The sequence below is a fragment of the Kogia breviceps genome, chromosome 5, assembly GCF_026419965.1.
Source record: "Kogia breviceps isolate mKogBre1 chromosome 5, mKogBre1 haplotype 1, whole genome shotgun sequence".
Taxonomy (NCBI): Eukaryota; Metazoa; Chordata; class Mammalia; order Artiodactyla; family Physeteridae; genus Kogia; species Kogia breviceps.
The window spans coordinates 39,435,722-39,463,496 of NC_081314.1; the positions used below are offsets into that span (position 1 = coordinate 39,435,722).

General features: G+C 40.8%; 1 protein-coding gene across 3 annotated transcripts in view; it reads right to left on the bottom strand.

The window, feature by feature from the left end:
* NGLY1 (N-glycanase 1) overlaps positions 1-27,775 on the bottom strand; it is a 59,337-nt gene that overhangs the window by 2,143 nt on the left and 29,419 nt on the right. For 2 of the 3 annotated variants that reach the window (XM_059065574.2, XM_059065575.2), the window contains exons 4-10: positions 27,467-27,632; positions 19,191-19,413; positions 16,602-16,723; positions 15,338-15,483; positions 13,368-13,478; positions 12,053-12,217; positions 6,713-6,898 (exon numbers count right to left, since the gene is read on the bottom strand). In XM_059065574.2, coding sequence (XP_058921557.1) covers positions 6,713-6,898; positions 12,053-12,217; positions 13,368-13,478; positions 15,338-15,483; positions 16,602-16,723; positions 19,191-19,413; positions 27,467-27,632 — 1,119 coding nt within the window. The remainder of the gene's footprint in view (positions 1-6,712; positions 6,899-12,052; positions 12,218-13,367; positions 13,479-15,337; positions 15,484-16,601; positions 16,724-19,190; positions 19,414-27,466; positions 27,633-27,775) is intronic. The other variant, XM_067033891.1, reaches the window with a different exon arrangement.

Below are 27,775 nucleotides of genomic sequence, written 5' to 3' on the forward strand. Positions count from 1 at the left end.
ACTTCACCACCAAGGAAGTCCCCAGTCCAGCTATTTAAAATGAACTTTATGATGAATCCTGCTGAAAATGAAGAGTCCTTTTACATGCAATTATTCCTTAGTGTATCTTCTTTTCTAAGCCTGGATTTTCAGCTTTCCTAGAATGAGATGGGCCATATCCTCTAAATCAAGCAAATACCTCAGTCACTGCTAAGCAATGGGAATGGTTTACAAGGCTAAAAGTCCATGCTCCCTGCAAGCCTCTCTAAACAGGATGCTCCCCAGGCCTTCACCATCAATGCTGTGACCACAGTCAATGATCTCTCTAAGACGTCCAGACCAACCGCTGCCTCCAGTCCAGCTCCCTTCACAGTTTCATCCACACTCTTCACATATGCTGAAACGAAAACTGAACGTCCACAGCCCTGGCTCCCTCATCCAGGCTTTAACCCCTGAGAACCTGACTCTTTACTCATTTATCCTGAATGTCCAAACTCCCACAATAATCCATGCATTTGTTTGAAATAAGTCTTGGAAAAACAAACAAACAAACAAAACCCTTTCCTCACGGATACCGCACGTATCACTTCGGTCATGACGTTACACTCATCTTCCTGCAACTGCCTAATTAATGTTTTTAACATCTCACTGCCTCCTACTGTTTGCTGGTCTAGAACATACAGCAAGTGCCTGCCTCTTGCATGACATCCAAACTCGCAGTTTTCATGGTCCTCCACAAGTGCACCCCGCCTTGAACTGCCAATACTCCGTGACCCAAATATAACTGTTTTATTTCAGGTGTACTTATATTATCTTACTTAACCAAATCAGAAATGCTCTGGGGGCACAGGCTCTGGATTTATGGGGTTTAATAAACAGTATTTAAGTACTAGAAACCTGCGCATACACACACATACATTCTTTCAGAAACAGCTAATCTACTTCCATGGGGCAAATAGCTGGCAGTACCACATGAAACACACCTGCCATGGAAATGTCCAATTCCTTACTATTCTAGTCCTCAGCCATCAGGTCAAACGTCAGTCACTGCTAGCATGCTATTGATATGCTATTCTACTCGGCAACCTCTAGCTAGTTTTCTTCCAGGTTAAATATGCTGGCTAATTTGAGTTTTTAGAATCAGTGAGCTGGAGACAGTGAAACCGTTAAACAATCACTCTCCAAGGAAGATGACTTAAAACTCCTTAGACCAGAAACACATAAACCGCCTGCTGCTGTTTTGCACAGCCATCCCAGCTGTCTGCACTGTTGCCTGCCCCACTCGGGTCCCGGGTACCTCACTCTAGCACCTCGGATGCGTGTGTGCTTACTGTGCGCTCCCCCGAGAGCTCTGTGCATGGAGAGAGCCTGGGCTCAGGGCTGCAGCAAAGCTGCCGGGGAGCTGTTAGTCTCACCAAACACTAAACTCCTGGGCACTTAGGGATTATCCATAATGTAATTACTCCTCCAAAGGAGAGGCTAGTAAAGGGGACTACCTGGAAAAGAAGAGCCAAACAGAGAGGTCACTGGAAGAAAGGTGGTGGGAAGAAACTGAAAGACAGGGGGCAAATATATTTATGTCTCAATACATGTCTTCTGTGTCTTGTGTGTTTTCAGAGCTCAGTGGCTTCAAATGCCCCTCTAAAAGTGTGGGCATATAAAACATGATAGGCTGAAGTCAAGCTAACTTCAAAGTTCTAGTTTATCCCCAAGTGAGGGGTAATTATATATCATGTGAGTCTGGGCCAATTTTTTTTTTTTCCTTCTTCTTTCTTTTCTTTCTTTCTTTCTTTCTTTTTTTTTTTTGGTGGTACATGGGCCTCTCACTGTTGTGGCCTCTCCCGTTGCGGAGCACAGGCTCCGAATGCACAGGCTCAGCGGCCATGGCTCAAGGGCCCAGCTGCTCCGTGGCATGTGGGATCTTCCCGGACCAGGGCACGAACCCATGTCCTCTGCATCGGCAGGCGGACTCTCAACCACTGCGCCACCAGGGAAGCCCTCTTCTTCTTTCTTAAAGCTTCTAATTTTGAGACATGACAGAAAAGCCTTACAGGTACACATGAAAAAGTAATACCTGATCACAGCTGAAAGTGAAGACAATCTAATTAGAACTGTTTTTAACTGTCACAGAAGGCTTATAATGGCTGTTGAACATATCTGAAAATTGCTTTTTCTAAGACTTACATCAGTTTTTATAACTCTAAAACGTTAAAGGATAAGGTGGAATTCATCATTGAATTCTTAGATGCTTAAATAAACCTTTAAACACACTGAGCAAATAAAAGTTCTCTTAGGCTAAATAAACAGTGTATGGAGATAAAGTAGACCCTATTTATATTGAAAATTCATGTCATCTTTTGGACGCAACATATTCTGTCTGTAGCACTTTAACCAACTTATTTAACTCAGCATTTTTAGAGACTGTAGGATGTTACTATGGTACTGAGTACACTATGTATACCCAGTTCCATAGAATACTATGTATACTCAGTTTGGCACTTTGAAATGTACCAAAACAACAGGATTTACATAAACCTCCAACTGTGGTCCTGTCTAGGTGTAAAACCAATAGAACCGGTAATTATCATTTATTTAGGAGAAAAAAATATTTTATAACCTCTCAAACAGGCAACTGTTTGTTCTAAAGGGGAAAACAAAGCATTTTTGTAACTGTCGATCGCTCCAAACTTCTTGATTTACCTTCAACAAATGTTTTGCCTGTTGGCTTTTAAAATTTGTACGTGATCCACCCTGGCCCGTCTGGCACCTGTAGACAATGAAAGCACATCACGCACAACCTGTGGGGAGGAACGAGACAGGTGCATCTGTGGCTTCAGATCTAAGTGATACTGCTTGCCATATGCACCCTGCTGAGACTGCTCCTGCGGGCTGTGGCTGCGACCACTGCTCTCAAGACTGTGAACAATCTGCACATCAGCTTCTTTCTGTATTTCACATTCTTGGGAAGATCTGCACTTAAAGATTTTCTCATTACATGAGAAACATGCCAGGCTGGTCAGCCGGCTGTTACAGTTTCCTGGAGGTTCAGTTCGCACTGTGCTGTTTGAAGGTGCTCTTTAGTACACGTTTAAAATCATCATTCTGCCGCGGCTGCTAAGATGAACTCTGAGCTCCCGGTGCAGTCAGTCATTCCTACAGATCTCTCGCAGAGCAGCTGTATTTCAAGAAACCCTCATCGAATGCCAGTAAGCTGCTCTTGTTCATGAATCTTATTTTTGGTTATTCCAATTTTTCAACTGAGGCCCAATGTGAACACTGTCAGTTCCCACTGTATTTACATCTTTCCAGATTATGCTTCCTACTTATCCCATCTGCAGCCTCTGGATGGTCAGTGTGATGATGGTCCTCCTTTGCCTGAACTCCTGCAAGGTTTCCTATTGCATAAGTGCAAGGTCATCGAGGTCCCTGGGGCCTGACAACCGCTCCCCCCTCCAGCTGTACTCCCCGTGTCCCGACCGCTTCCTCTTCCCTGCAGGTGCGGGTGTTTCTTGCTTCCGTGTGTGTGAACACTGTTTCTCATGCCTCTGTCTGAGAAACTCCCCTCTGCCGCCCCCTTGGATATCACTTCTTCTGCAAGGCTCCGGCGTGAGGTGCAGCGGCTCTTCCTCGTGTGTCACACACGGGTCCACGTCCTTCCAGCGCCCACCTTGCTAACCGAAACAGCTGGCCCACGTGTCTTCCTCCTACACAGGCCTTGCTCACCTTGGGTGCTCCTCCTAACGCACCACTAGGCCCTAGGTGCCGAGCACTGAGTATGGCAGGGCTCACGTCTGCCGAACGGCTGAGGGGGTCAATTCCTGACATCACGTCGTGCACCCGAAAGGGCTAACGTGACTCTCGTGGCATTGAGAATGACAAAACTGCTCAAAACTGCAAAGTACTGAGGAACATCCAAGGGGCACAGTCGGAATGAACACAGCTCCTGTGGTGCTCGACGTGGCCTTCGGGTGCCGCAGAATTTATGCCGTACACACTCAAGCGCTCTTTCTCACATCCACTGTCTTTCTCACATCCACTGTCTTTATTATTAAACATTTGTTACGTATCAGGCACTATGCTAGACATGTGAATACAGAGAGCACAGAAGTGAGTAGGAAAAGACAAGTCTCTGCCCGGGCAATGTTTACAGTCTGGTAGGAGAGAGACAATCTGTTCTCACACACGTGCGTAGTAGAATAAACTTCAGGAAGGGGAGGGGCATGACGCCACGAGTCAATACAGGGTAAAAGGAACCAGCTGGCCGGGACTGGGCAGAATGAGGCTTACGCAGGTCCTAAGGGTGAGAATAAGTTAGTCCCACAGAAAGGAAAGAAACGAGGTTCCGCGGGGAGGGGGGCAGGGAGAGCCAGAGGGCAGCCTGGTGGTGCAAGGCAAGGGCCAGACTCAAGAGACCGGAGCTGCTTCTCACACTGAGAGCACTCAGTAACGAAAGGGGTTCTGAAAACGTTCTCCATGCTGTAGCCAGAAAAACATCTTTGAAGGGACCAAGGCAATGCAGGGAGATTAGTCAGGAAGCCACTAACATCACTTTTATCAGGGTGTTATTACTTGCCTCCTAAAAAGCAGACTCTCGATTGAGCTTTTTATGTTCCCTTCAAATCCAGACACCACTGAACAGTGTCTTTGCTAAGGAGTAAAATTCAGAGTCTCTGTGCTCCTGGGAGGCTGCCACTGTGAGAGCGTAAGGTTCTGTTCTAATCACCCACAGACGGGCTGCACGGGACCTGCCGTGGCTCCAGCGCGGCGATTACTGAGTGGAATAAGCCTCTAGTTTTAGCCGAGTTAGAGAATTCCTAGCTGGGGGCGCCCTCAAACAGAACGACAGAGGTTGATTTAGGCGAAAAATTCACTTTTTAATGGCGACATATGACTTCGGAGTGATTAGTCTCTACAAGCGCAGTTACAATTCCAGCATTCTTCTTCATTTAGTAATAAGTATTTTAACCGGAAATGGATTCTTTCAGCTTTTTGAAAAATGGCGCCCATCGTAAAAGCACACGAAGGCACAAACTTTGCTTCAGTAGGCTCTTGTTTCGTACTTAATGGCCCTCACACCTCACTTGCCTTACGTAAAGCCTTCTCACACAACACCCCGGCTCCGGCCACGACCGTCTACTCAGCGGTCTGGAAGTGGGCTCTGCCCTGCATTCTCCGGCCCTGCCTCGAGAGCACCTACTCCGCTTTCCACGCGCAGCCCCAGCGGCACCCGCGCTGTGGCGCTCAGCCAACCCTCCTGCAGTCCCCATGGCAATGCCCTGGCGTCCTTGTTACAGCGCCCTGCGTCGTGGCTGCTCAAGCTTCCTGGACTGTGAGAGCCGACACCGGTGGCACCTTCACCTGCGCGTCCTCGCGGTGAGAGCCGTGCCAGGTACAGCAGGCGCTCGGTGCGTGTGTGCCGATGAGCAAACGCGGGAGCAGGACGGGAGCATGCCACACACTAGCCCTGCTCCTCGGCACTGTGCTGTCTTCTCCACCAGGCCTGTGGTCAGGGCGGGAGGCACGCCTTGTCTCCAGTTCAGCACACGCTAGTCCTTGGGTAAACGTCATGTCTGTCCTCTCCTGCTTTCTGTTCAGAGCAATTCTTCAGGTAAGGATGGTTTTCCAGAAGAAGCTCATCCTCTCTCATCAGCGAGAAGAGTCAATTACAGATACACATATCTTGAAGTTTTAAATTTTATCTTGTACTATATTTTATGCCCTTCCTTAACTAAAGAAGAGAATTCCTCCATCTACAATCTCAATGAGCCTACAAATCATTCTTGGCTTAATACAAAAAAGATGGTCAAAATAAGCACCAAGGTTAAGTTTAGAACAAAAACCTATGGGGAGGGTGGGGGGGGGTAGAAGGAAGCAGGGACCTTATCTTTGTATGTCCTCTGTACTCTGATTAATGGTTGGTACAGTGATAAGCATGTAGTAGATGCTCATAAACACCAGGAGCTGTTCATCTGTGACTCATCTGCTAAGACTCACTATGTCTTACAAGTGAACAGCTTCTCACTCTTTAGGTGGCAAGTTAAAGCTGCCTATAAGCTCATTCACTCCAGTGAAACCTATCAATAATATGCTCAGACCTACGGAGGTCATGTGAGTTGCTCTGAGCTTATTTTTGGTGTGTGCCTAAGGGGGAGGGCAGTCTAAAAAGCAAAGCCTCTTATTCCAGACAACAAGTAACAACAATGTACAAGTTGGTATAATGAACTACTACAGTCCCACCAACCATTTCTCCCTTTATTTTTAGGAAACAGAGAAGAAATAACCAATATCGCTGCTCAATCATCCACATTCTTATGAAACAGAAGCATGTTAGATGGTTACCTCTTGGGACTTTAGACTAAATGGATTACAGTCCCTAAGAGCTTGCCCGTAGCAGGCAATCAATACACATCTGTGAAGGAAGTGGATAACAACATACTCTACATAGTCATGCAAAAACTAGTCACATGAGTTGGTCATACACTTGATTATTTTTCCCCATGAAAGAATTAAATTCGGCCTCTGATGAAAATGGATACTTTCTTGATATAAACACACAGGTTTCGAATGGACATTTCATTAAACACTGAGAGCAGGATCTTCTTTTACAACTTTAAGGATTACTAAAAGTAATTTTGATATCCATTTTCACATTATGCACAGCTGAAAAATGAAGCTAATCTATATTTTTTTAAACAACGATTGAAGTTTTAAACAGCTTCATGCATTACGTTACCATGTTCCAGTCTGTTTCAACTTTTCTGAATATGGATTCCATTCTCCACACACCATTCTCCCATCCAGAAATGGTTTGGTTATTACTTGAAATGCGGACATAATGATTTTTTACTATATTATAGCAAAGGTGGAGCTGTTTAGAAATCTTCTCGTTTTCAGAGGGGATGAACAGGGTTTCTTTACTCTTAAAAAGAAAGCAGAATTAGTTTTTCAACATAATAGAAAACAGATCCATAGAGAGGTACTGCTATGGATAGTGGTTAAGAGATTCCTTCAACTTGAAAATGAAAAACTGGTGCCATTGGAAAATCTGGAAAATATGTTACAGATTAAATATGAACAGTATGATGCTGACGTAGCACCAAACATTACTAGACAGAAAACAAGAAATATAAACTGTAGCTGACTTTTTGGATTTTGTGTCAACATGACTTCATTTCCACCACCACCATGTCTTAACTAGATGCTGCAATCCTCTCCTACAGCTGATTTCCCAGCTTTCAACTCTTAACCTCTCCACACAGTCATCAACGTGATAGTTAAAAATGTAAATTGGGACATATCACTTTCTTTTTTTTTTTTGGCTGCACCACGTGGCATGGGGGATCTCAGTTCCCCGACCAGGGATCAAACCCACGGCCCCTGCAGTGGAAGTGCGGAGCCTCAACCACTGGACCCTCCAGGAAGTCCCTCACCATCCTGCTTAACTGGCCCCACTGGCCTCTCACTGCACAGTAACACCACGCTTCTACCAAGGCTACCAGGGCCCACATGGCTTGTCCTCTGCCCCTTCTCCAACCAGATCCCATGGCAGCCTTCTGTGTGGTCTCTTCACCCCCACCATGTTACTTCTTCTTTAGTTCCTCACAAAGGCCCAGCTGCTTCCTGCCACGGGGCCGTGACACATGCTGTTCCCTCCGTCTGGAATGCTGTTCCTTCTACTCTCCAGCTACATGATTCTTTCTCACCCTTCAGGCCTCAGCCTAAAGCCGGTTCACCAGGGTCCTTTCCTGATGCTTGAAGCAAGGACAGCGCCTGGGAGGTATAGCTGGAAACAACCTTCCACACATGTGAAATTGCTACAAAAACTCTCGTTTCACCTTAAAATTCCAGGTGAATTTTGCATTCTATTACAAAATAAATGTTTATTTTAATGTAAAACAGTCGCCTGAAATCACCGGTTGAATCTCAGGTTTGAGGAAGATGATGTATTTGTCCCGTGCCTGTCTGTGGCACCGACACAACGTCCCCTCCCCCTCAGACATGAGCACAGCAGCGTGTGGTGTGCGGGGCTGGGCTGCCCTGTGCACTGCAGGTTGCTCGGCAGCATCCCTGGCCTCACCCACCAGAGGCCAGTGGTACTGCCCCTCACAGCTGGAACCCCCAATATGTCCCCAGACATTACAAATGTCTCCTGGAAGGCAATCATCCACCATTGAGAACCACTGCTCTAGTCTATTTCAACGTCTTGCTTCTAACTAATCAATCAAGATAGTAGGTGATGCTTTCCTGTTAAACATTGGGAACTAGGTAGTATACAATGTAAAAACTTCAAATGTACAATGATCATTAAGTAGAATATAAAACATCTTAGAGATGGAAAGAGAAAAATATTTATAAATGTATAAACAAGAAGATAATTCCCTAGCAGAACCTGGATAAGGTAAAAAAAAGGCAGTTTATTATTTTTAGAAGGTGATTTTCTAACTATGAATTAGTATACTACACTTTAAAACAAGCATGTAACAATACTTCTCAATTCTTTTCTTCTCTATCAAAGATATTTCAGACTGCTGACACAAACCAGATGGAATTAAAATATTAAAGTAGCATTGTCTACTATTTTACCAAGGATAACTAATTACCAAAGGGAAAAGAAAAATATATGTTACTGAATATATCATTAATATTTCATAATTTCTTTAAACTATAAGATTAAGACAAAACTTCTCTTTATGAAAATATCACCAATGCTTCCTTCTCTTTCCAACCGATTTCAAGATACAGTTCTCTAATTTTTTAGGACTTTTAAAACAAACATCTATTTGTAAAGAGGAAAATGATTTTTTAAATCCACAGCCCTAATATGGTCTCCAATAATTGAGAAATCTAAAAAATGTTCATCAGGGAAAACAATCCGGGCGTAGGACCCAATTCATATTTTTAAAGTTTAATCAATGTATATGCCATGCAAGAGGAAGCGCACTCATCTACAAAAAGAAAAAGAAGTGAAGATCTAAATACCCCCATTTTAAACTGAACACAGCTGTGAATTACATTAGCTCTTTTCAATTGGCTTTATTTAGATATAGACTTGTAACTTGCACTGCATCAGTAGTGATCTGCATTATTTGTTGAAATTAGACCTTGTAATTCTATGGCTGAACCAACACTTCTAACTGCCAGCTAAAGATGATGGGATAAATTTAAAAGTAAACAAAGTTTATTAGAGATAATTCTCCCCTTCGGGACATATTCCTTTATTAGAGAAATGAGGTGTAACAATGGCAAATTTAGAAAAAGTAGATATAAAACTTTGTGTGGAACTGTTTGATACTGCTACTGTGATGGATTATTTTCCTTTCAAGCATTTTTCATTGCTTATCTTCTTAGATGTTTATATTAAATACTTTCTAGTGAGTCAACTTTAAGCTCCCTAAGAGCAAAGGACAGTCTATTGTACTTAATGTCCATTACAGAGCACACAGCTTTAATGCTAGCCCCTAACTCTAGAAATTACATTTCCATCGTTCATTATTTAATTTTGGGAGATTAATCAAGTGATAATGTCTTCAAATAAGTTTGATTATATAATAGTACTCAGAGCAACAACAATTTCTAGCCAAAACCAGATGCAGGTAAGTATATAATAAGAAATAAACACTTTCATCCACTGAATTACCCAGATTCTATTATTTTTCCCACTTTATAAAGTTTTCATAGCACTGAACAGGACTTCACAAAAGAGGATATCCAAAATTTTAAAGAATGGGACTTCCCTGGTGGTCCAGTGGTTAAGAATCCACCTTCCAATGCAGAGGACGTGGGTTTGGTCCCTGGTTGGGGAACTAAGATCCCACATGCCGCGGGACAACTAAGCCCGTGCGCCGCAACTACTGAGCCCGTGCACTTCAACAAGAGCCCGCGTGCTGCAAACTACAGAGCTCACGTGCTCTGGAGCCCACGCGCCGCAATAGAGAGAGAAAACCCACACGCCACAACTAGAGAAGCCCACGCACTGCAACGAAGAGCCTGTGTGCCGCAACAGAAAGATCCCGCATGCCGCAACCGAAGACCTGACGCAGCCAGAAATAAAAATAAATAAATAAACGAAAGTTTAAAGAACAGACATTCAACTTCATCATTCAGCACCAAAGTGCAAATTTAAAATCGGGAAAAAAAAAGATATATATGTACATATAACTGAATCACTTTTCTGTACACCTGAAACACAACATTGTAAATCAATTATACTTCAATAAAAAATAAATTTAAAAAAACCTATGTTTTCCAGGAAAAAAAGTAATTTCGGGGCTCCCCTGGTGGCACAGTGGTTGACAATCTGCCTGCTAATGCAGGGGACATGGGTTCGAGCCCTGGTCTGGGAAGATCCCACATGCCACGGAGCAACTAGGCCCGTGAGCCACAACTACTGAGCCTGCGCGTCTGGAGCCTGTGCTCCGCAACAAGAGAGGCAGTGATAGTGAGAGGCCCGCATGCCACGATGAAGAGCGGCCCCTGCTTGCCACAACTAGAAAAAGCCCTCGTATAGAAACGAAGATCCAACACAGCCAAAAAATAAATAAATTAATTAAAAAAGTAATTTCTTACTAAAAAAAAAATAAAACCACAATATAATACTATCACTACTATATATCACCAGAAATGCTAACATGAAAAAGACAGACAGGCAACTATAGGCAGAGCTGTAGAAAAGTCTCATTTACTGCTGGGGCGGGTGTAAACCGGCACAACCGCTCTGGGCAACTGCTCGGTGGTGTCCGCTAAAGCCGAACATCCTCACACTACCGCTGCGATCCAGCTATTCTGCTTCCAGGTAGGCACCCATCTGAAACACATACACATTCACTGAAAACATGTCTGTGTATGCTCACAGCAGTGTTAAGTTTTAAAAACCTGAAGTACAGTTGATACACAATATTGCATTAATTTCAACTGTACAGCAAAGTGGTTCAGTTATTTCTATATATATTTTTTCAGGTTATTTTCCATTACAGGTTATTACAAGATACTGATATAGTTTTCTGTGCTCTACAGTGAACCCTTGTTGTTTATCTCTTTTATACATGGTAATGTGCATCTCTTAATCCCATACTAATTTATAACCCACCCCTCTCCCCTTTGGGCAACCATAAGTCTGTTTTCTATGTCTGTGGAGTCTGCTTCTGTTTTGTAAATAGATTCATTTGTATTATGTTTTAGATTCCACATACAAGTGACATCATATAATATTTGTCTTTGTCTGACTTACTTCACTTAGTATGATAATCTCTAGGTCCATCCATGTTGCTGCAAATGGCATTACTTCATTCTTTCGTATGGCTGAATAGTATCCCCTTGTATATATGTACCACATCTTCTTTATACATTCATCTGTTGATGGACATTTAGGTTGTTTCCATGTCTTGGCTATTGTAAATAGCACAGCAGCACAATTTTAAGCCAAAATCGAGAAACAATCCAAATACCCAATAGTGATGTGGATAAATTATACTATATTCACACGGTGGAACATTATACCACAATATGAAAATACATGTACTATAAACACGCAGCAACAAGTATGAATCTCACTATATAATGTTGAGACAGAAATCGTCCACAAAAGAGTATATCCTATATGATTCCATTTACATAAAGCACAATAACAGGCAAAACTAGTCCATGATATTAGAAACCAGGAAAAAGGTCACTCTTAAGGGTGAAAGGCAGTGGCTGGAAGGGAACTCAGGTCGTTCAGACATCTGCTTGTCTAACTTGTTATTCTGGTTAGTGGTTACATGGGGAACCACAATTTGTGAAAATCTGTTAAGCTGTACACTTATAATTAATACGTTTTTATGTACTTTAGTCATAACTGCCCTAGAAATGTACGTAAGGTAACAACAGAAAAATCCCATTTTAACTGCTTTGCTAACTCTTGTATATAATTGTACTACATCAATCAATTATTGGTTCTCTTCAAATGTTTACATTTTTTCATAATTACTCTGCAAAGATCATTGAAAGGTCGTGGCCGACGTGTTTTTCTGTATGTAAAGGGCACAGGACAGGAAGTGAAAGTGAGAAGGTTATCAGGCTGTAATGAAGTAAATACCTCTGGACCGGTTTCACCTCGGGCTACTCTCCACGCCAAGGACCCAGATATCCTTCCTCCAAGTTCTCCAGGCTTAGGGCTCTTGGGAGATATAAATTCAACAAGCTCTACAATGATCCTCTGGAGAAGTTCTTTTCTTCTGTTTTCTGACAAAGATATCTGCCTCTGTAATGCACGTTTAAAAAAACGTCATTAACGATTAGGGGAATGCAGAGGTCCATCTCTAAGTATGAATATAATTAAGACATTTGTATTTTAACAGGGTCTTGGAAAGAAGTAACCAACTTTGTTTTCATACATGTAATTTTGGAAAATAGAAAGGACACTGTGGAAACAAAATACTTTTACAAATTTTATGTTAAGAAATCACTGAACACCCATATCCAACTTCCCATGCCCTTTACTGGCTTAAGTTTTAAACAGAGGCAGCAGCTTCTGTTTCTGGCTGTGACAGACTAGCCTGAGTCAGACCAACTGTCCTGCTGAGAAAGGCGAGGACAGCCAACACACAACACACACACACACACACACACCCCGCCCCCCCACACACACACCCCGCAACAGCTGTCTGAATGCACCTCAACAGCTGTCTGAATGCAACACAAAGCTACCAAGGTAGCCCGACCTGAAGAAGCTAAGATCCCAAGGGAAGAAACAAACTGAGGCGAACTGAACTGCACCTCTTCTCCCTTCCAGGCATTTGCCAATCATCAAGTGGCCCAAGGAGCCGAGCTCAAAACAGGTGAACATGCTGAAACATTGAATCTCAACCACTGTAAGATGATCTGCCCTATCGTAATTGCCTGCCAGCAGCAAAATTAGCTGTTTTTTAAATCATGAAAAAATAATATGCATATATATATATAGTAAAAAAAATTTCAGTACTACCAAAGGGTATAAACTCAAAGCTGAAACTTCCCTCTTGGATCCCCCAGTCCTCCTCCCAGAAATACTCATTGTTAACAACTTCCCGTGCCTTGTTCCAGAAATTTCCCTATGTGGGCAAGTGTGTGGGTAATTATATTCAAGACACAATTACTTCGAAAAATAAGGCAACATATTTTTTATGTCAACTAGTATATATATGGAAATTTTATTCCACTGAACTTTGAGATGTGACAATTTAAGGCAAAAAAAACCCCCACCTCACAATACTTAAAACAAGTCCTCAAAAATTTTAATTTAAATATTTAAATATTTTTCATTGTAAAATAATGCTACTACTTGAAGAACTTCACTGCGTTAAAAATTGGCTATTCTTGATTATATAATAATTCAAATGTCCTCTGAAAAATGACAAATGCCCATCACATACCTGCTTATTAAGTGTATTAATAGTTTCTCGAAGTAACTCTTCTTTAATTTCAGTTCTTCTGGAGATTACCTCTTCATGTTTACAAGAATATCGCCAAGTGACATCAACCACCTTGAATTATAGGACACAAATATTTAACAAGATTACAACCATCAACATTAATTTGCTAAATACCTAGAATGCATGTAATTCTTAAATAGCATTTTTTAAATGCTGTCCTTTGTTTAACATTTTAAAACCTGTGGGAAAAAAATCAAAGAGAATATGCTTTTTATTCATTTTCTAGTTGGTACACTTCCAAGAAAGACTGTGATTAGGAGATAAAATTTTCAGAACATTTAGCTGTTTATAACTTATCTACAAAGCCAATTTCACAAAATTCAACAAATAAACACTCCATTTTTATTGTACTGAATATATAAATTATATATATTATAGAACTGATTTTCGACAAAGGTACAAGGCCAATTCAGTGGAAAAGGATAACTTTTTCAACAAACGGTGCTAGAACAATTCATTATCCATATGCAAAATAATGAATTTCAATTCACACCTTGGGCTATCTACAAAAATTAGCCCAAAATGGATCACAGACACAAGTGTAAAACTAAAAGTAGGGCTTCCCTGGTGGCGCGCAGTGGTTGAGAGTCCGCCTGCCGATGCAGGGGACATGGGTTCGTGCCCCGGTCCGGGAAGATCCCACATGCCGTGGAGCAGCTAGGCCTGTGAGCCAGGGCCGCTGAGCCTGTGCATCCGGAGCCTGTGCTCCGCAACGGGAGAGGCCACAACAGTGAGAGGCCAGAGTACTGCAAAAACAAACAAACAAACAAAAAACTAAAAGTATAAAACTTCTAAAAGAAAATGTAAGAGGAAATCCTTGTGGCTCAGGCTAGGCAAACATCTCTTAGACATAACATCAAAAAGCAAGATCCACAAAAGAACAAATTGATAAACTGGACTTCATCAATTTCTTCTCTTCAAAAGTCACTGAGAGAATAAAAAGACAAGCCAGAGAGGGAGAAAATCCTTGCAAAGCACGTACCTGAAAAAGGACTTGTATTCAGAATATATGAAGAACTCTCAAAACTCAAGAATAAGAAAATGAATAACCCAATTTAAAAAAGAAAGGGCAAAGAAGAGAAATGGATGACAAACAAGCCCATAAAAAAGATGCTCAGTGTTGGTCCTCAGGGAAATGCAAATGAAACCACAATATGACACCACCGCACGTCTACTAAAAAGGGCCAAAATGAAAAAGTCAGACCATACTGTTAGCAAGAATATGGAGAAACTGGGAATTCGCACATATTGCTGATGAGAATGCAAAACAGAATCATCGCTTTGGAAAACAGTTGAGCCAGTTTTTTAAAAAGTTAAACAATCACCTACCATACGATTTGGTCATTCCACTAGCAGGCATTTACCAAAGAGAAAAGAAAGTATATGCCCATATAAAGACTTGTGCGGCTGTATTTTAAATAGTAAAAAGCTGCAAACTATCCAAATGTCCATCAACAGGCAAATGGATAAACCATGGTACATTCATACGATGGAATATTGCTCAGCAATAAAAGAATAAATTATTGATACTTGCAAACACATGGAGGAACCTCAAAATAACTATGATGAGTAAAATACCCTCCCCCCCATCAAAAAGAGTATATATGATTCCGTTTACATACAACTCTAGAAATGCACATTAGTGTATAGTCTCAGAGAGTAGGTCTGTGGTTGCCTGGAGAGGGGCAAGAAGGAGCGAGAACAAACACAAGGAAACTCCCGGGATAATGGATGTGTTCACCACCTTGACTGCAAAGGTCATCTCTCAGGCATATACAAATGACAACACTTAATAAATTGTACGTTTTAAACATGTGCTGCTTACTTTATGTCAATTATACCTTCAAAGGCTGTCAAAAAAGAAAAAATAAATTTTATTCTTAGAATGCATTTTTTCTCTTCCGTCCTACCTCATCTTTAGAAAATGCGATGATGTAGGACAGCTTCTTGCCCCAGCCGATCTCATAGAGGAGGGGCTTGTCACAGACGTCTTCACACGCGTCACAGTGTAGCCACCGCTGCTGAGAAGGGGAGTACACTTCTGTCCAGACGTGGTCTACACAAGTGACAGACGAAGATGCGACAGAAGGAGAAAACAAAAGCTAAGTTTATAAAACCAAGACTTCCAATAACTATATACAAACGCCTAAGATGAGAACCACATGATCATATGCAAGATTCTAAATTTTAATTAACAAGTGAGCATTTTGTGGCACACAAGACTCTAGAACACCTGCTTTAATTTCTCTTTCTCTTAATAGGAGCAATTCTTGATGACTTTTTTTTTTTACTTTTTATTTTTATTTTCTGTCCGCACCGTGCGGCATGTGAGATCCTAGTTCCCCAACCAGGGACCAAACCTGTGCCCCCTGCAGTGGAAGCATGGAGTCTTAACCACTGGACCGCCAAGGAAGTCCCTCTCTCTCTCTCTTTGAAATCCTTGCAACTGTTTTGGAAAATCTTCTTTAACATAGTCAGTTTTAGGCTTAATTAAAAATAACGTTGAGCTATAACTCTGAAAAGGGCAAACACACTGAACGGCAGCACGTAAACCATAGGACTAATGCACACAGTTTGCTAATGTGAAGGAGTTAATTCCACTTTGGAACTGTAGACCAGCAGAGGTCTAACAGAGGATGTCTGGTTACTGATGGTCTCTATTTGACTCTAAGAGAACAATATTAAGTGAAGGTTTCATTTTACTAAGAAAATAACAGAAACACAAGTGAAAAAAATCTAAGAAGAAAAACTTTTCAACATGTGACACAAGTTACAACTAAATAAGGACAATATAAATCTCACATGGCTTTTATTATATTTTATTGTATATTAAGATTACTAAATCTTTTACACTAATCTCTACAAATTTGAAGATTTTTACAGAACATTATTACACATGTTCTTATCCACAGAGAAACAGCAGTACTAAAAACGTCATGATAAATTGTTAATAAAAAATGTTTATAGTGTAAAGTACCAGGCAAAATGCTAGGGGTACTAAAAAAAATCCTGTGATCCCCATTAAAAAAAAAACAAAAACAAAAAAACCCACGAGGCTGGGATTACTGCTATTTACAGAAGGCAAATGGAAACACAGACTGACAAGGCGGGACTGTACACCCCATCCCGAAGTCAGCAAGACCACCCTGGCCTCTGCCCACACGGCGTCCGCACCTGTGTAATCCCAGACGTAGCGGGCTTCAAAGCCCAGGGCTCTGCAGCACAGTGTGAAACAATTGGCCCACTCCCCGCAACGTCCACATCTTGTTTCCAGAAGTTTCTCGGGATTATTATACCTGGTTTAAAATAACAACAACAAAAAGCTTCGATTCATTATAGAAATCAAGCATTCTAAAGAATTTACATTACCTTAACTTCATATTCTTAAATAACAATTAAAGAACCTAGAATATGTGAGGCATTGTGCTAGAATCCTGGGTGGTAAATGATTAAACAGTGGTACAGCCTTCAAGCTTACAGTCCTGAGAGGGAAGGAGAGAACACAAATCATTTAAATACACGGCAAAATGTGATACCAACCCTACAACAGGTCAGAATTAGTGTCATGGGGGAGGGGTCGGGGAGGAGGGCTTGATCCTGAACTGGGCCTTGAAGGACAGGCAGGATCTGGACAGGCAGATTCTCTAGGAAATCTGCATTAAGCATTAGTGTTACTCTAACAAGTGGTATAATTTAGCTCATTGTACTTCAAAGGTAAACAACTTAAACTACTCAAGAAAGATTTTTAAAGCTTAGCTGAACTCAATTTTACTTAAAATACTATTCTTCTTTCTAACAATCATTTGGATTGAAATTTTATTCTGCCGAACTACTTAAAGGTGCTTGCTAAGTTGCAAGTTGTTTTTTGAAATGTGTTGGCAACATTCTTTTAAAAAGTTACTCCAAAAAAAAAAAAAGTTACTCCAGTTATAATATTATCATAAAGCTGAAGAACATCAAAATTTGCATATTGTGTTGAGAAGGATTTTGAGCTAATAAAGCTACTCAGGAAAAGTGCCCAGCTGAGCAGTGATGTCAGCTGTGAATGAACCGTATCTGCAATGACAAGCTGTCTGTCTTCAATCAAGCAGATGCTCTTGCTTGAGCTAAGTTAAATGAATTTATGGTTTAGGTAATGTAGTTGCTGGAAAAAGTTGCGTATTAACATGAAGTAACAGCAGCAGGATTAGAGCATCCTACCCCTCCATCTTCTAAACGCCACTTGTGCCAACTTGAAAGGCTGCTTGGTCTCTAATTAATAGTGTTCATCCTCCCAGCCCTACCCAGAGAACAGCTAACAGTAAGACAAGCACACGGTTAGGAGGGAAAAGGACAACGCTCGGCACAGACACCTTTGTTAGCCTCTGTCTCCCTGTGCACGCACTATCAGTCTACACCCAACTGCTTAGACTTTATGAGGATAGGATTTAATCACAGACATCTTTTATCTTCAAATCTTTGCAAAGTACCTGTGCACACATATGCTGAATGAAAAAAATAACCTGTGCTTATTTTAGATCATTTTTGGACAGTGGATTCTGTTTATCTTAGACTCTGTATATCACAGAACTGATTCCACATTAGGAGAGAACTGAGTCCCTAAGCCCCCCAAATCAGGTATTTCAAAAACTTGATATCTTTTCTTGCCTGATGATACAACCAAACTTTCCAAGTATTGTCAATTAAGAACATCTGATAAGAGAGTTATAAATTAAAGAATGGAAAAAGTGAACAGAAAAGTTCCAGTACCCTTAGTTTAAATTTAGATCTATGAGGGTAGGTTAGGTTGGTAGCAGAGGCCCCTAATTAAACTTCTGTCATTCAAGATAAAATACGATGAGGGGACTTCCCTGGCGGTCCAGTGGTTAGGACTCGGCGCTTCCACTGCAGGGGGTGCGGGTTCGATCCCTGGTCAGGGAACTAAGATCCCGTGTGCCACACAGAACAGCCAAAAAAAATAGATGGTCCTATACTATACTTTCACCTTCCATATTTCCATCTGATGATTTTGAGTACAGCATTGTAGTTACTATCACAATGATCAGTATTATTCTAAGGTTTTAGCATTATTTTATGTGTTATCAGTATTATTACTAAAGTTATCAGAAAGTTAAAATTTATGTATTAAAAGAATAAAAATACAAGATTTACAGCATTAAGTTGCTAGGACTACACTCAATTTACATTCAAGAGTCAACAAACATTTCCTATATAAAGCCAGACAGTAGATGTTTTAGACTGTGCAGACCATCTGGTCTCTGTTGCCAGTATTCAACTCTTGACGTTGTAATGTGAAAAAAGTTACAGACCATAAGCTATTGAAGCAGCATGGATGTGTCCCAATAAAACTTTATTTACAAAAATAGGATGTGGGCTGGATTGAGCCTGTCAGCCATAGCTTGCTGACCCCTGTCCTAGAGGAATATACTTTTAATAATTAAAATGAAGATTAAAAGTTGATTTAGGGCTTCCCTGGTGGCGCAGTGGTTGAGAGTCCGCCTGCCGATGCAGGGGACACGGGTTCGTGCCCTGGTCCGGGAAGATCCCACATGCCGCGGAGCAGCTGAGCCCGTGAGCCATGGCCGCTGAGCCTGTGCGTCCGGAGCCTGTGCTCCGCAACGGGAGAGGCCACAACAGTGAGAGGCCCGCATACCGCAAAAAAAAAAAAAAAAAAAAAAAAAAAAAAAAGTTGATTTAATAAAATTCTCTTCTAACCATCCCAATAAGAGATTATTCTGACTTTACTGTCCAGGGGATGCTCACCTTGGAAATCGATTGCTGAACTGGCAGGCATCACAGTAATGATCTTCCACTCTGTTTGCACCCCATTTCCGCTCATCATCACTGGGGAACAATGATTCACCTCTAGACTTAGTCTGGCCACCACATTTGCTGCACAAAATGTCATCCACCCAGTGAAAAAATTCTTCCTTAAACCAGTGTAAAAGCTCCAGCAAAAGAAAGTCCTCTTCACTTACGTTAGTACCTGAGAAGTTATAACAGAACAAAGTAAGATTTAAAGCAGAAAAAACTAAAAACATCCACGTGTATTTTATCCTCAAATATGAAGCTGAAATATATGAAAACAGAAGATGATCTAAAAGGTCTTCAGAAATAGGATGCAGACAGAATTGTCAGTGTATTGTGAAGCAGGCTGAAATACAATGACGTAATCCACTGCACATTCAAAGCAGTGGGACTTTACTGCATCCTCTGACCGACACCATGCTAAATACAACCACCTCTCAGGGAACTACTGACAGTTTGGAATTGATCCTGAAGCACCTGGAAGGTGACAAAGTAAGTCTGATTTTGAAAAACATTTTTAAATGACTGCATTATATTTGTTATCAGATATATTCACAAGTAAATATGAAACAATCACAGTATTACAGGCAGAAATCACAGAATTCTGGACACCTTAAATATCATCCTATTAGCTTTTCTATTAGTGCTTCAACTGTACAATATAATTCACCATCATTCAATATAATTGACAAAACACATAAAAACACAACCATGTGTACTATCTATCTGTCTATCTATCTATCACAACCCTAGTAAGTAAGCATGACATATATTATTATATCCACTTTATCAAATAAAAAGCTCTCTCTATCGACCATATTCAAGACAGTGGTATCTCTGGGAAGGAGAGGGAAAAACAATCTTGGGGACATATAGGGGGATTCTCATTTCTATCTTTAATATTTTATTATTAAAAATAATAAAACATATATGAAAGAGATATATGGCACAATATTAAGATCTAATAAAGTCTGATGCTGGGCATAGGTGTTTGATCTGTTATATGCTATTCTTGTATTTATGTTTGATACGTTTCAAAATAAAAAACTATAGAAGAAAAAAAAACTACAGAGAATATTAAAAGGCCAAAATATATTATGTTCTTGAATGGGAAAACTCAAAGTTGTTAACTCTCCGCAAATTAACCTGTACTTTAATGCAATCTCAACTGAAATTACAAAATAATTTTTCATGACCTTTGACAAGCTAACTGCAAAATTCATGTGAAAGGAGAAAGGCACAAAATAGTCAACACAACTTTGACTAAGAATGAGATAAATCTGCCTACAGCCCATCAAAACACATTACAAAATTCTAATAATTAAAATATTGTGATACTGGTAAAGAATAGACAAAGAGATGAATGAAACAAAACAGAGTCCTGAAAGACAGATTTCTAAGTGATACACAGTATTTAATAAAGTTAGCCTTTAAAGTAGTTCTAAGGGGATGGATTGTTCAACAAATGGTATTGGGACGAGTAGCTATCCAAATATCAGATCCCTCCTATATTCATTCTAATACATATATATAAACACTATACACAGAGAGGGAATATTATAAAAGTAACAGTAGAAGTTTACGTTTATGAAGCATGTTACGTTTACGTTTCTTTGGTGTAGAAAACAAAACACAACTGTAAAAACAAAAATGGAAAAAATAATTTTCTTATATTAAAATTTATAACTTTTGAATTTCAAGATACACTGAATGAAATTAAAGAATACTGAGAGAAAAATGTAATGAGTCTACAAAGAAAAGTATCCAGCATATATTAAGAACATCTATAAGTCAGTAAGAATATTAACAAAACCCATTAGAAAAATTAGTAAAGTCCATAAAAGAAGTTCAATAATTTCATTAAGTTGAAACAAATACTCCCAGACAACTTCTGGTATAAACTGGAAGGCAATCTGTTTGGCAGGGGTCCACCATAGTATAAAAGTATCACACACCCTTGATACTTTTATATCTAACCCAGTGAAACATTCCTTCATGTAGGCAGGCATGCTTTACAAGGATCTTCACTGCAGCAGCCTTCAGAACAGGGAAATCTTGGTGTCCATCAGTGGGGAACTGTATAAATAACAGTGCATGCACACTACAGAGCACTAGGGGGAGGGAAAATGACTTCCAAGACGTGTCAATAAATGAAAATCACCAAGGAGCTGAATATATGAGAGATGATATACTTTATTAAACCCATGCAACTTTATTTATTTTTATAGATAACTATTTATGGGTATAAATACACAGGAAAAGATATGAAAAGGAACACATCATGTGATAATAGCTGTTACCTGCAGAAGAGGAGGTGGAGGACTGACTGGCAGGGAGAGTTCAGCTTTTCCTGTACAACATGAAAGTTTCTCAACAAGGAGATATTCATGAATGCTGGACTAAAAGTGAACTTTCAGAAAAACAGCACTCTCATCCTGCTTTCTCCAACAAGTCCCTACAGCAGAGTGATCTTTTTAAGAATGCAAGGTAGGCTGAGTCTACTGAAACCCTCCAATGGGTTTACACCTCATTCAGAATACAACCCAAAGTTTCCACTCTCGTTCTTTCAGCTGACCCCTGTGGTAGGCTGAAAAATGGCTCCCCAAAACATATCCACATTCTAACCCCTGGAGCCTGTGAATCCCACCAAAGAAGGCAAAAAAAAAAACCAACAAAAAAAAACAGCCTCTGCAGATACGATGCAGTTACGGATTCTGAGACAGGGAGATCATCCTATGTACTCAATGGGGGCCCTAAATACAATCACATGTGTCCTTTCAAGAGGGAAGTGGTGGGAGACTTTACAGAGGAGAAGGTGATGCAAGTGGTGGAGGAGCAGGACGTGAAGATGGTCTTCAGGACTGGAGTGGTGCAGCCACAAGCCAGACTGCAGGCAGCCCCCAGAAGCGGACAGAGGCAGGGAGAGATTCTCCCCTTTAGCCCTCACACACCTTGATTTTGGCCCAGGGGTACTGATTATGGACTTCTGGCTTCCGGAGCTGTGAGACAGCACACTCCTGCTGTTTCAAGGAGCCAGGTTTGTGGCAATTTGCTACAGCAGCACAGGAAACTAATGTACCCCCTTTGCCTCTCTCAGCTTTCTGTCTTGCTCTTTCTGCTACACCACACGCCGTCCTTCCATCCCCTAAACATGCCAAGCTCACTCCCACCCACGGAGTCTTTGCAGTTGCCAATGCCTCTACCAGAAAAGAAAATCACTGCTTCAAGAGACGCCTTTCCTGACAACCCTCCACCAAACAGCACCCTCCCTAATCACGCTCTATCCCGTTATCCTGACTTGTCTTCCCAGCATGTATCACTACCTGCCAGATCTGAGGATTTGTTTTTGGCTGTCTCACCCATGATAGCAGGGACTTTGTTTTGTTCGCTGCTGTATCTCCAAGACCTAGAGCTGTGCTTGCTACACAGCAGGTGCTCAGTAAATAGCAGAATAAATGATAGAAGAACGGAGCAAACAAACAGGCCTCATAATGTTAACTTAGACTCATTACTTACTGTAAGTACCCACATGTGGCTAGTGCTGCCCTGCTTTCTAGAACCTTTGCAATCCTTCCCCCACCCCGCCATCTTCAGTCTGGGCAATCTCACTTACTTGCATGGCTTTACCTATCACCATGAAGTGTATGTTAAGGCTTGACCTCCAAACAAAGCTCCAGGCCTCCATTTTCACCTGGCAGTCCAGATGATGTCCAGCAGGTGTCCGAAAGCAGACTCTTCATTTCCCTTCAAAGCCTGTTCCTACTGATGCTGATGCAAAACAAGGCGGTCCTCTTTGACATTCTCCTTATGCACACCTGACTCCACACCCTGCCAACCGTATACCATCAATGCAAATACCCCATATTCTGTCACCTCAACTCTCATATCCACCTCCTCTGTTGCAGTCACAATACCTGTTTGCCTTCTTATTCCTCTTAGGTGAATTCTATTACTACTGTGTTTGAACTCTTCTCTCCTTGTACTCTCTTGATTCTGTTCATTTTATAAGTTATTGCTGGATTGATCTTCCTGAAGTGCACCTCTACCTTTCATTCGCTTAAAGCTTCAATGCTTAACCCTGCTGAATTAAGTCATCAAGAACACTTGACTTCCCTGAGAAATCATTTTATTTCTTCCTACCTAATGAACAGGCTATATAATACTTCTGCTATATATTCAATCCTACTAACACTATAGCATCAGCCTCCTGACTAAGATACATTCATCCTTCAAATTTCTTTGGTTCTATTTTCTACTTCAAAACCTCGTTACAAGTATCCTTTGCTTCATTTTGCCGCTAATTCTTTTTCGAAAGATTAAAAAGCATAAAAATAAACTCAGTATGCTTTGCTCTGCCTGAAATTCAATGTCAACGAAGATACGGTCTCGGCCCTTGTGATGTTCCCCTCCCAACGCTACATGAGCCAGACCGTGTTGGGCACTGCTCCCCGGAGACGGCCTGTGCCCTTCTGCTTCCATGCAGTGGTCAACACACCTTCAAGAAAATCCCTGGCACCTGCCTTTGTGTGTCCTCTGGCATCTCAGGTTATAAATCCAACATATCCTTCACGAACTTTAAAAAAAAAAAAAGCCCCATCTTTCGCTGATTTTCACAATACCATGCACACAACCTGATGTGTTCCTTCTTTCCTACTTACATTAAAACGCCATTATACTGCCCTTATATTTTCAAGTGTGAAAGGATATACAGTTGACCCTTGATCAATGCAGGGGTTAGGGGTGCTGATCTCCCCCCCCATGCAGTGGAAAATCCACGTATAACTTTACAGTCAGCCCTCTGCGGTTCCACATCCATGGATTCAACCAACCTTGGACCATGTAGTATTGTAGTATGTATTCAGAGAAAAAAAAATCTGCATGTGGGCTTCCCTGGTGGCGCAGTGGTTGAGAGTCCGCCTGCCGATGCAGGGAACACGGGTTCGTGCCCCGGTCCGGGAAGATCCCACATGCCACGGAGCAGTTGGGCCTATGAGCCATGGCCGCTGAGCCAGCGCGTCCGGAGCCTGTGCTCCACAACGGGAGAGGCCACAACGGTGAGAGGCCCGCGTACCGAAAAAAAAAAAAAAAAAAATCTGCATGTAAGCGGGCCTGCACAGTTCAAACTGTGTTGTTCAAGGGTCAACTGTATACACAATCTTAGAAGTTGCATTCTGATGTGATGAAATTATGGATGGCTTATCTTGCCCCTATTTTCTGAATTTTCTACATAAAACAGGTATTACTTTTATAATTAGAGGGAAACAATGCCAAGGCAAACGTCAGCAGGGACATTGCTAACTATGTCTCCTCTGCAGGGCTCAGTACACACAGAACATGACAGTAAGTACCTGCTAAATAGGCATGTATGGCAGGCATCATGTACAGGACCACAGTACGTTGAAATGGACAGAGTCTCTGTGACCACATACTGATAAGCATCTTTGTTTTATAAACAGAAAAAAACCCCCAAAACCCTGTTAATTCAAGGAGAGGAAGAACTGTTTCAAGGTCTCACAACAAACCTGTAGCTTAAGTAAGTTTGGGGAAAGGGCGCTTCCCTGACTCTAGGCCCCTCTGGCCTTCCTGTCTCACCTATGGGGGGTGGGTCACAGGCCCGAGCATAAGTCCCCCTAAAACACTGAGATTTAACCCTAAGATTACAGAATGCTCCTCTCCCACACCTCACCACCACACCAACAGGACTCCGGTACAACAACAGGGGATGATTACTACTAAACCATCTGCAGGATGCAGACTTGAGCTAAGGAGGGGTCCTTAGGGAAGCCCACAGACAACAGAGGGACCCCAAGAACACCAGAGGAACCCAAAGCCCCTGACACTTACAGCAAACATTAAACACAATGTCGTTAATGGTGTCCAATTCCTAGTAACATGGACATTTACACCTTTCACAAAAGGCCTGTTCACCTCAGTTCCTATTACCCAATACATCATATCCGACATTTAACAAAAAATTACGAGGCATGCTAAAAGGCAAGGAAAAACCTGAAGGCAAGAAAAAAGTCTGAAGAGATAAAGCAAGCATCAGAACCACTCATATATGGCACAAATTTTGGAATTAGGGAAGTTAAAATTACTATGATTAATATGTTTGGGGCGCTAATGAGAAAGGTAGACAACATGTAAGAACAATGTAAGCAGAAGGATGGAAACTCTAAAAAAATTGCTAGAAACCAAAAGCACTCTAACAGAGATAAAGAATGCCTTTCACGGGCTCATCAGTAGACTGGACACAGCCAAGGAAACAATCACTGAGCCTGAAGACAGGTCAACAGAAACATCCCAAACTGAAAATCAAAGAGGAAAAAAGAGAATAAAAACAAACAAAGGAACAAAACACATAGAACGTCCAATTATGGTGGGAGAATTTTAAAAATGGACCAGAACATCTAACAATGGTGGGAAACAGTTGATAAATAAAGGTAGAATAGGATACCCTATTTTGGAATATCAGAAGGAAAAGAAAGAGAGAAAGAAGCAGAAGAGACATCTGAAGTAATAATGGTCGAGAATGTTCCAAAATTAATGAGGCACCAAACCACAGATCTGGGACGCTCAGAAAACACCAACCAGGATAGGTACCAAAAAACTACACATGTGCACGTCATATTCAAACTGAAGAAAACTAAAAACAAAGAGAAAATCCTGAGTGAAGCTGGGGATGGAGGGGGAGGTGAGGGGCTTAGGTGGGAGAAACCTAAAGAAGAATAAAGAGAAATTACGGTAGACTTCTCATCATAAACAAGCAGGCAACAGAGTGAATAGAAATTTAAAGTGTCATTGACAGAAAAAAAACCCCACCAACCTAGAATTCTACATCCCAGTGATATTATCCTTCAACAGTGAAGGAGAAATAAAGACTTTCCGAGGCAGAGAAAAACTGAGGGACTTCACCTCTATTATACCTGCCCTGAAAGAAACAGTAAAAGAAGTTCTTCAGGAAGGAGAAAAGTGATGGTCATAAACTCCAGCCTGCATACAGGAAGAGCATCAGGGGAAGAATGAATGAAGGTAACATAAAATCTGTTATTTTTCTCATTCTGACTTAGTCTAAAAAGTAATGGCTTAAATAATAACAATAGCAATGTACTGAGTGATTACAGTGTCTGGGTAAGTGAAATGAATGACAGCAGAGTCTCAAGGGATGGGAAGGAAGAATTGAGACCTTCTGTTAAAACGTACCTGCACTACGCACGAAGTAGTATAGTGCTTTTGAGGAGGGGGGAGGGATAAATTAGGAGTCTGGGATTAACATATACATACTACTATATATATAATAGATAAACAACAAGGACCTACTGTATAGCACAGGGAACTCTACTCAATACTCGACAACAAGCTGCATGGGAAAAGAATCTGAAAAAGAATAGATATATGTATCTGTATAACTAAATCAATTTGATGTACACCTGAAACTAACACAACATTATCAATCAACTATACTCGAATATAAGATAAATTTTTTTTAATTGGAAAAAGACTGTTTATTGTAAACTAGGGCAACCACCAAAAAAAAAATACTACAGAACCCCCTAGAAAGGACAGTATTAAGAAATGACTTAACAGATAAAAACCAATTACATAAAAACTCAAAGTAAAAAATGCTGAAGTTGGAAAAATTTAACAACTAAAATCCTAAGACTATTAATGAAAACAACAAATAATTATTGCTTGATGAATGTGGCAGGCACTGTTCTGAGCCATTTACATGTACTATCTCAGTTATCTCTTAAAATTATCGTTCCTATTTTCAAATGAAGAAACTGAGGTATGGAGATTACTTGCTCAGTGATGTACAGCAAGAGTCAGAGCTGAATTTATACCCAGGTAGCTGGCTTCTATATCCACACTCTTTACCAGTAACTGTCTATTAAAGGGAGTCAGTGGTCTAATCACATGAATTAATTTTGAGTAAGGTTTTTCTCCGATTCCCATTAAAATCTTCTAATAATGCCATCATATATTCCATGGACTAAAGTTCTACTACATCTGAAAAAAAATCACATACCAATGATTAAACTGCAAATACACATTCCAGTGTGCATGAGGTGTATGCAATAAAAAATCATACTATTGTTGTACTTCTTAAAAATCCAAATAGAACTGGGTTACGTATTTACAAGGTAAACAGCAAAAGGCACCATTTCAGCGTTCCCATTTATTTAGCAATGATGCATATTTAGCAATGAATGGTTATGTAAAGCCACTACCTTTATCCAATTTTCTAGCTCTAGATAACTTTTCTTGTGATCTCCTTTTTAGTTCTTGGACTGGAATACAAGCCAGCACTTTCTCCTGGACAGCAAGGTTCTCATAGACCAGTACATGCTGAATGTTGGACTGAAGAGCTTTTAGAATGATTGAATCACCAGTAACCTAACAGAAAGAAAATAATGAAATTAGCTTTTCTCCATATGCTATAAAAATAATAACACTGGTTCTATGTTAAACATAATAAAAAAAAAAGGGTTCTATGATTTCATAGATAAAGAATGTATGGATTCATTGAAATATAATAA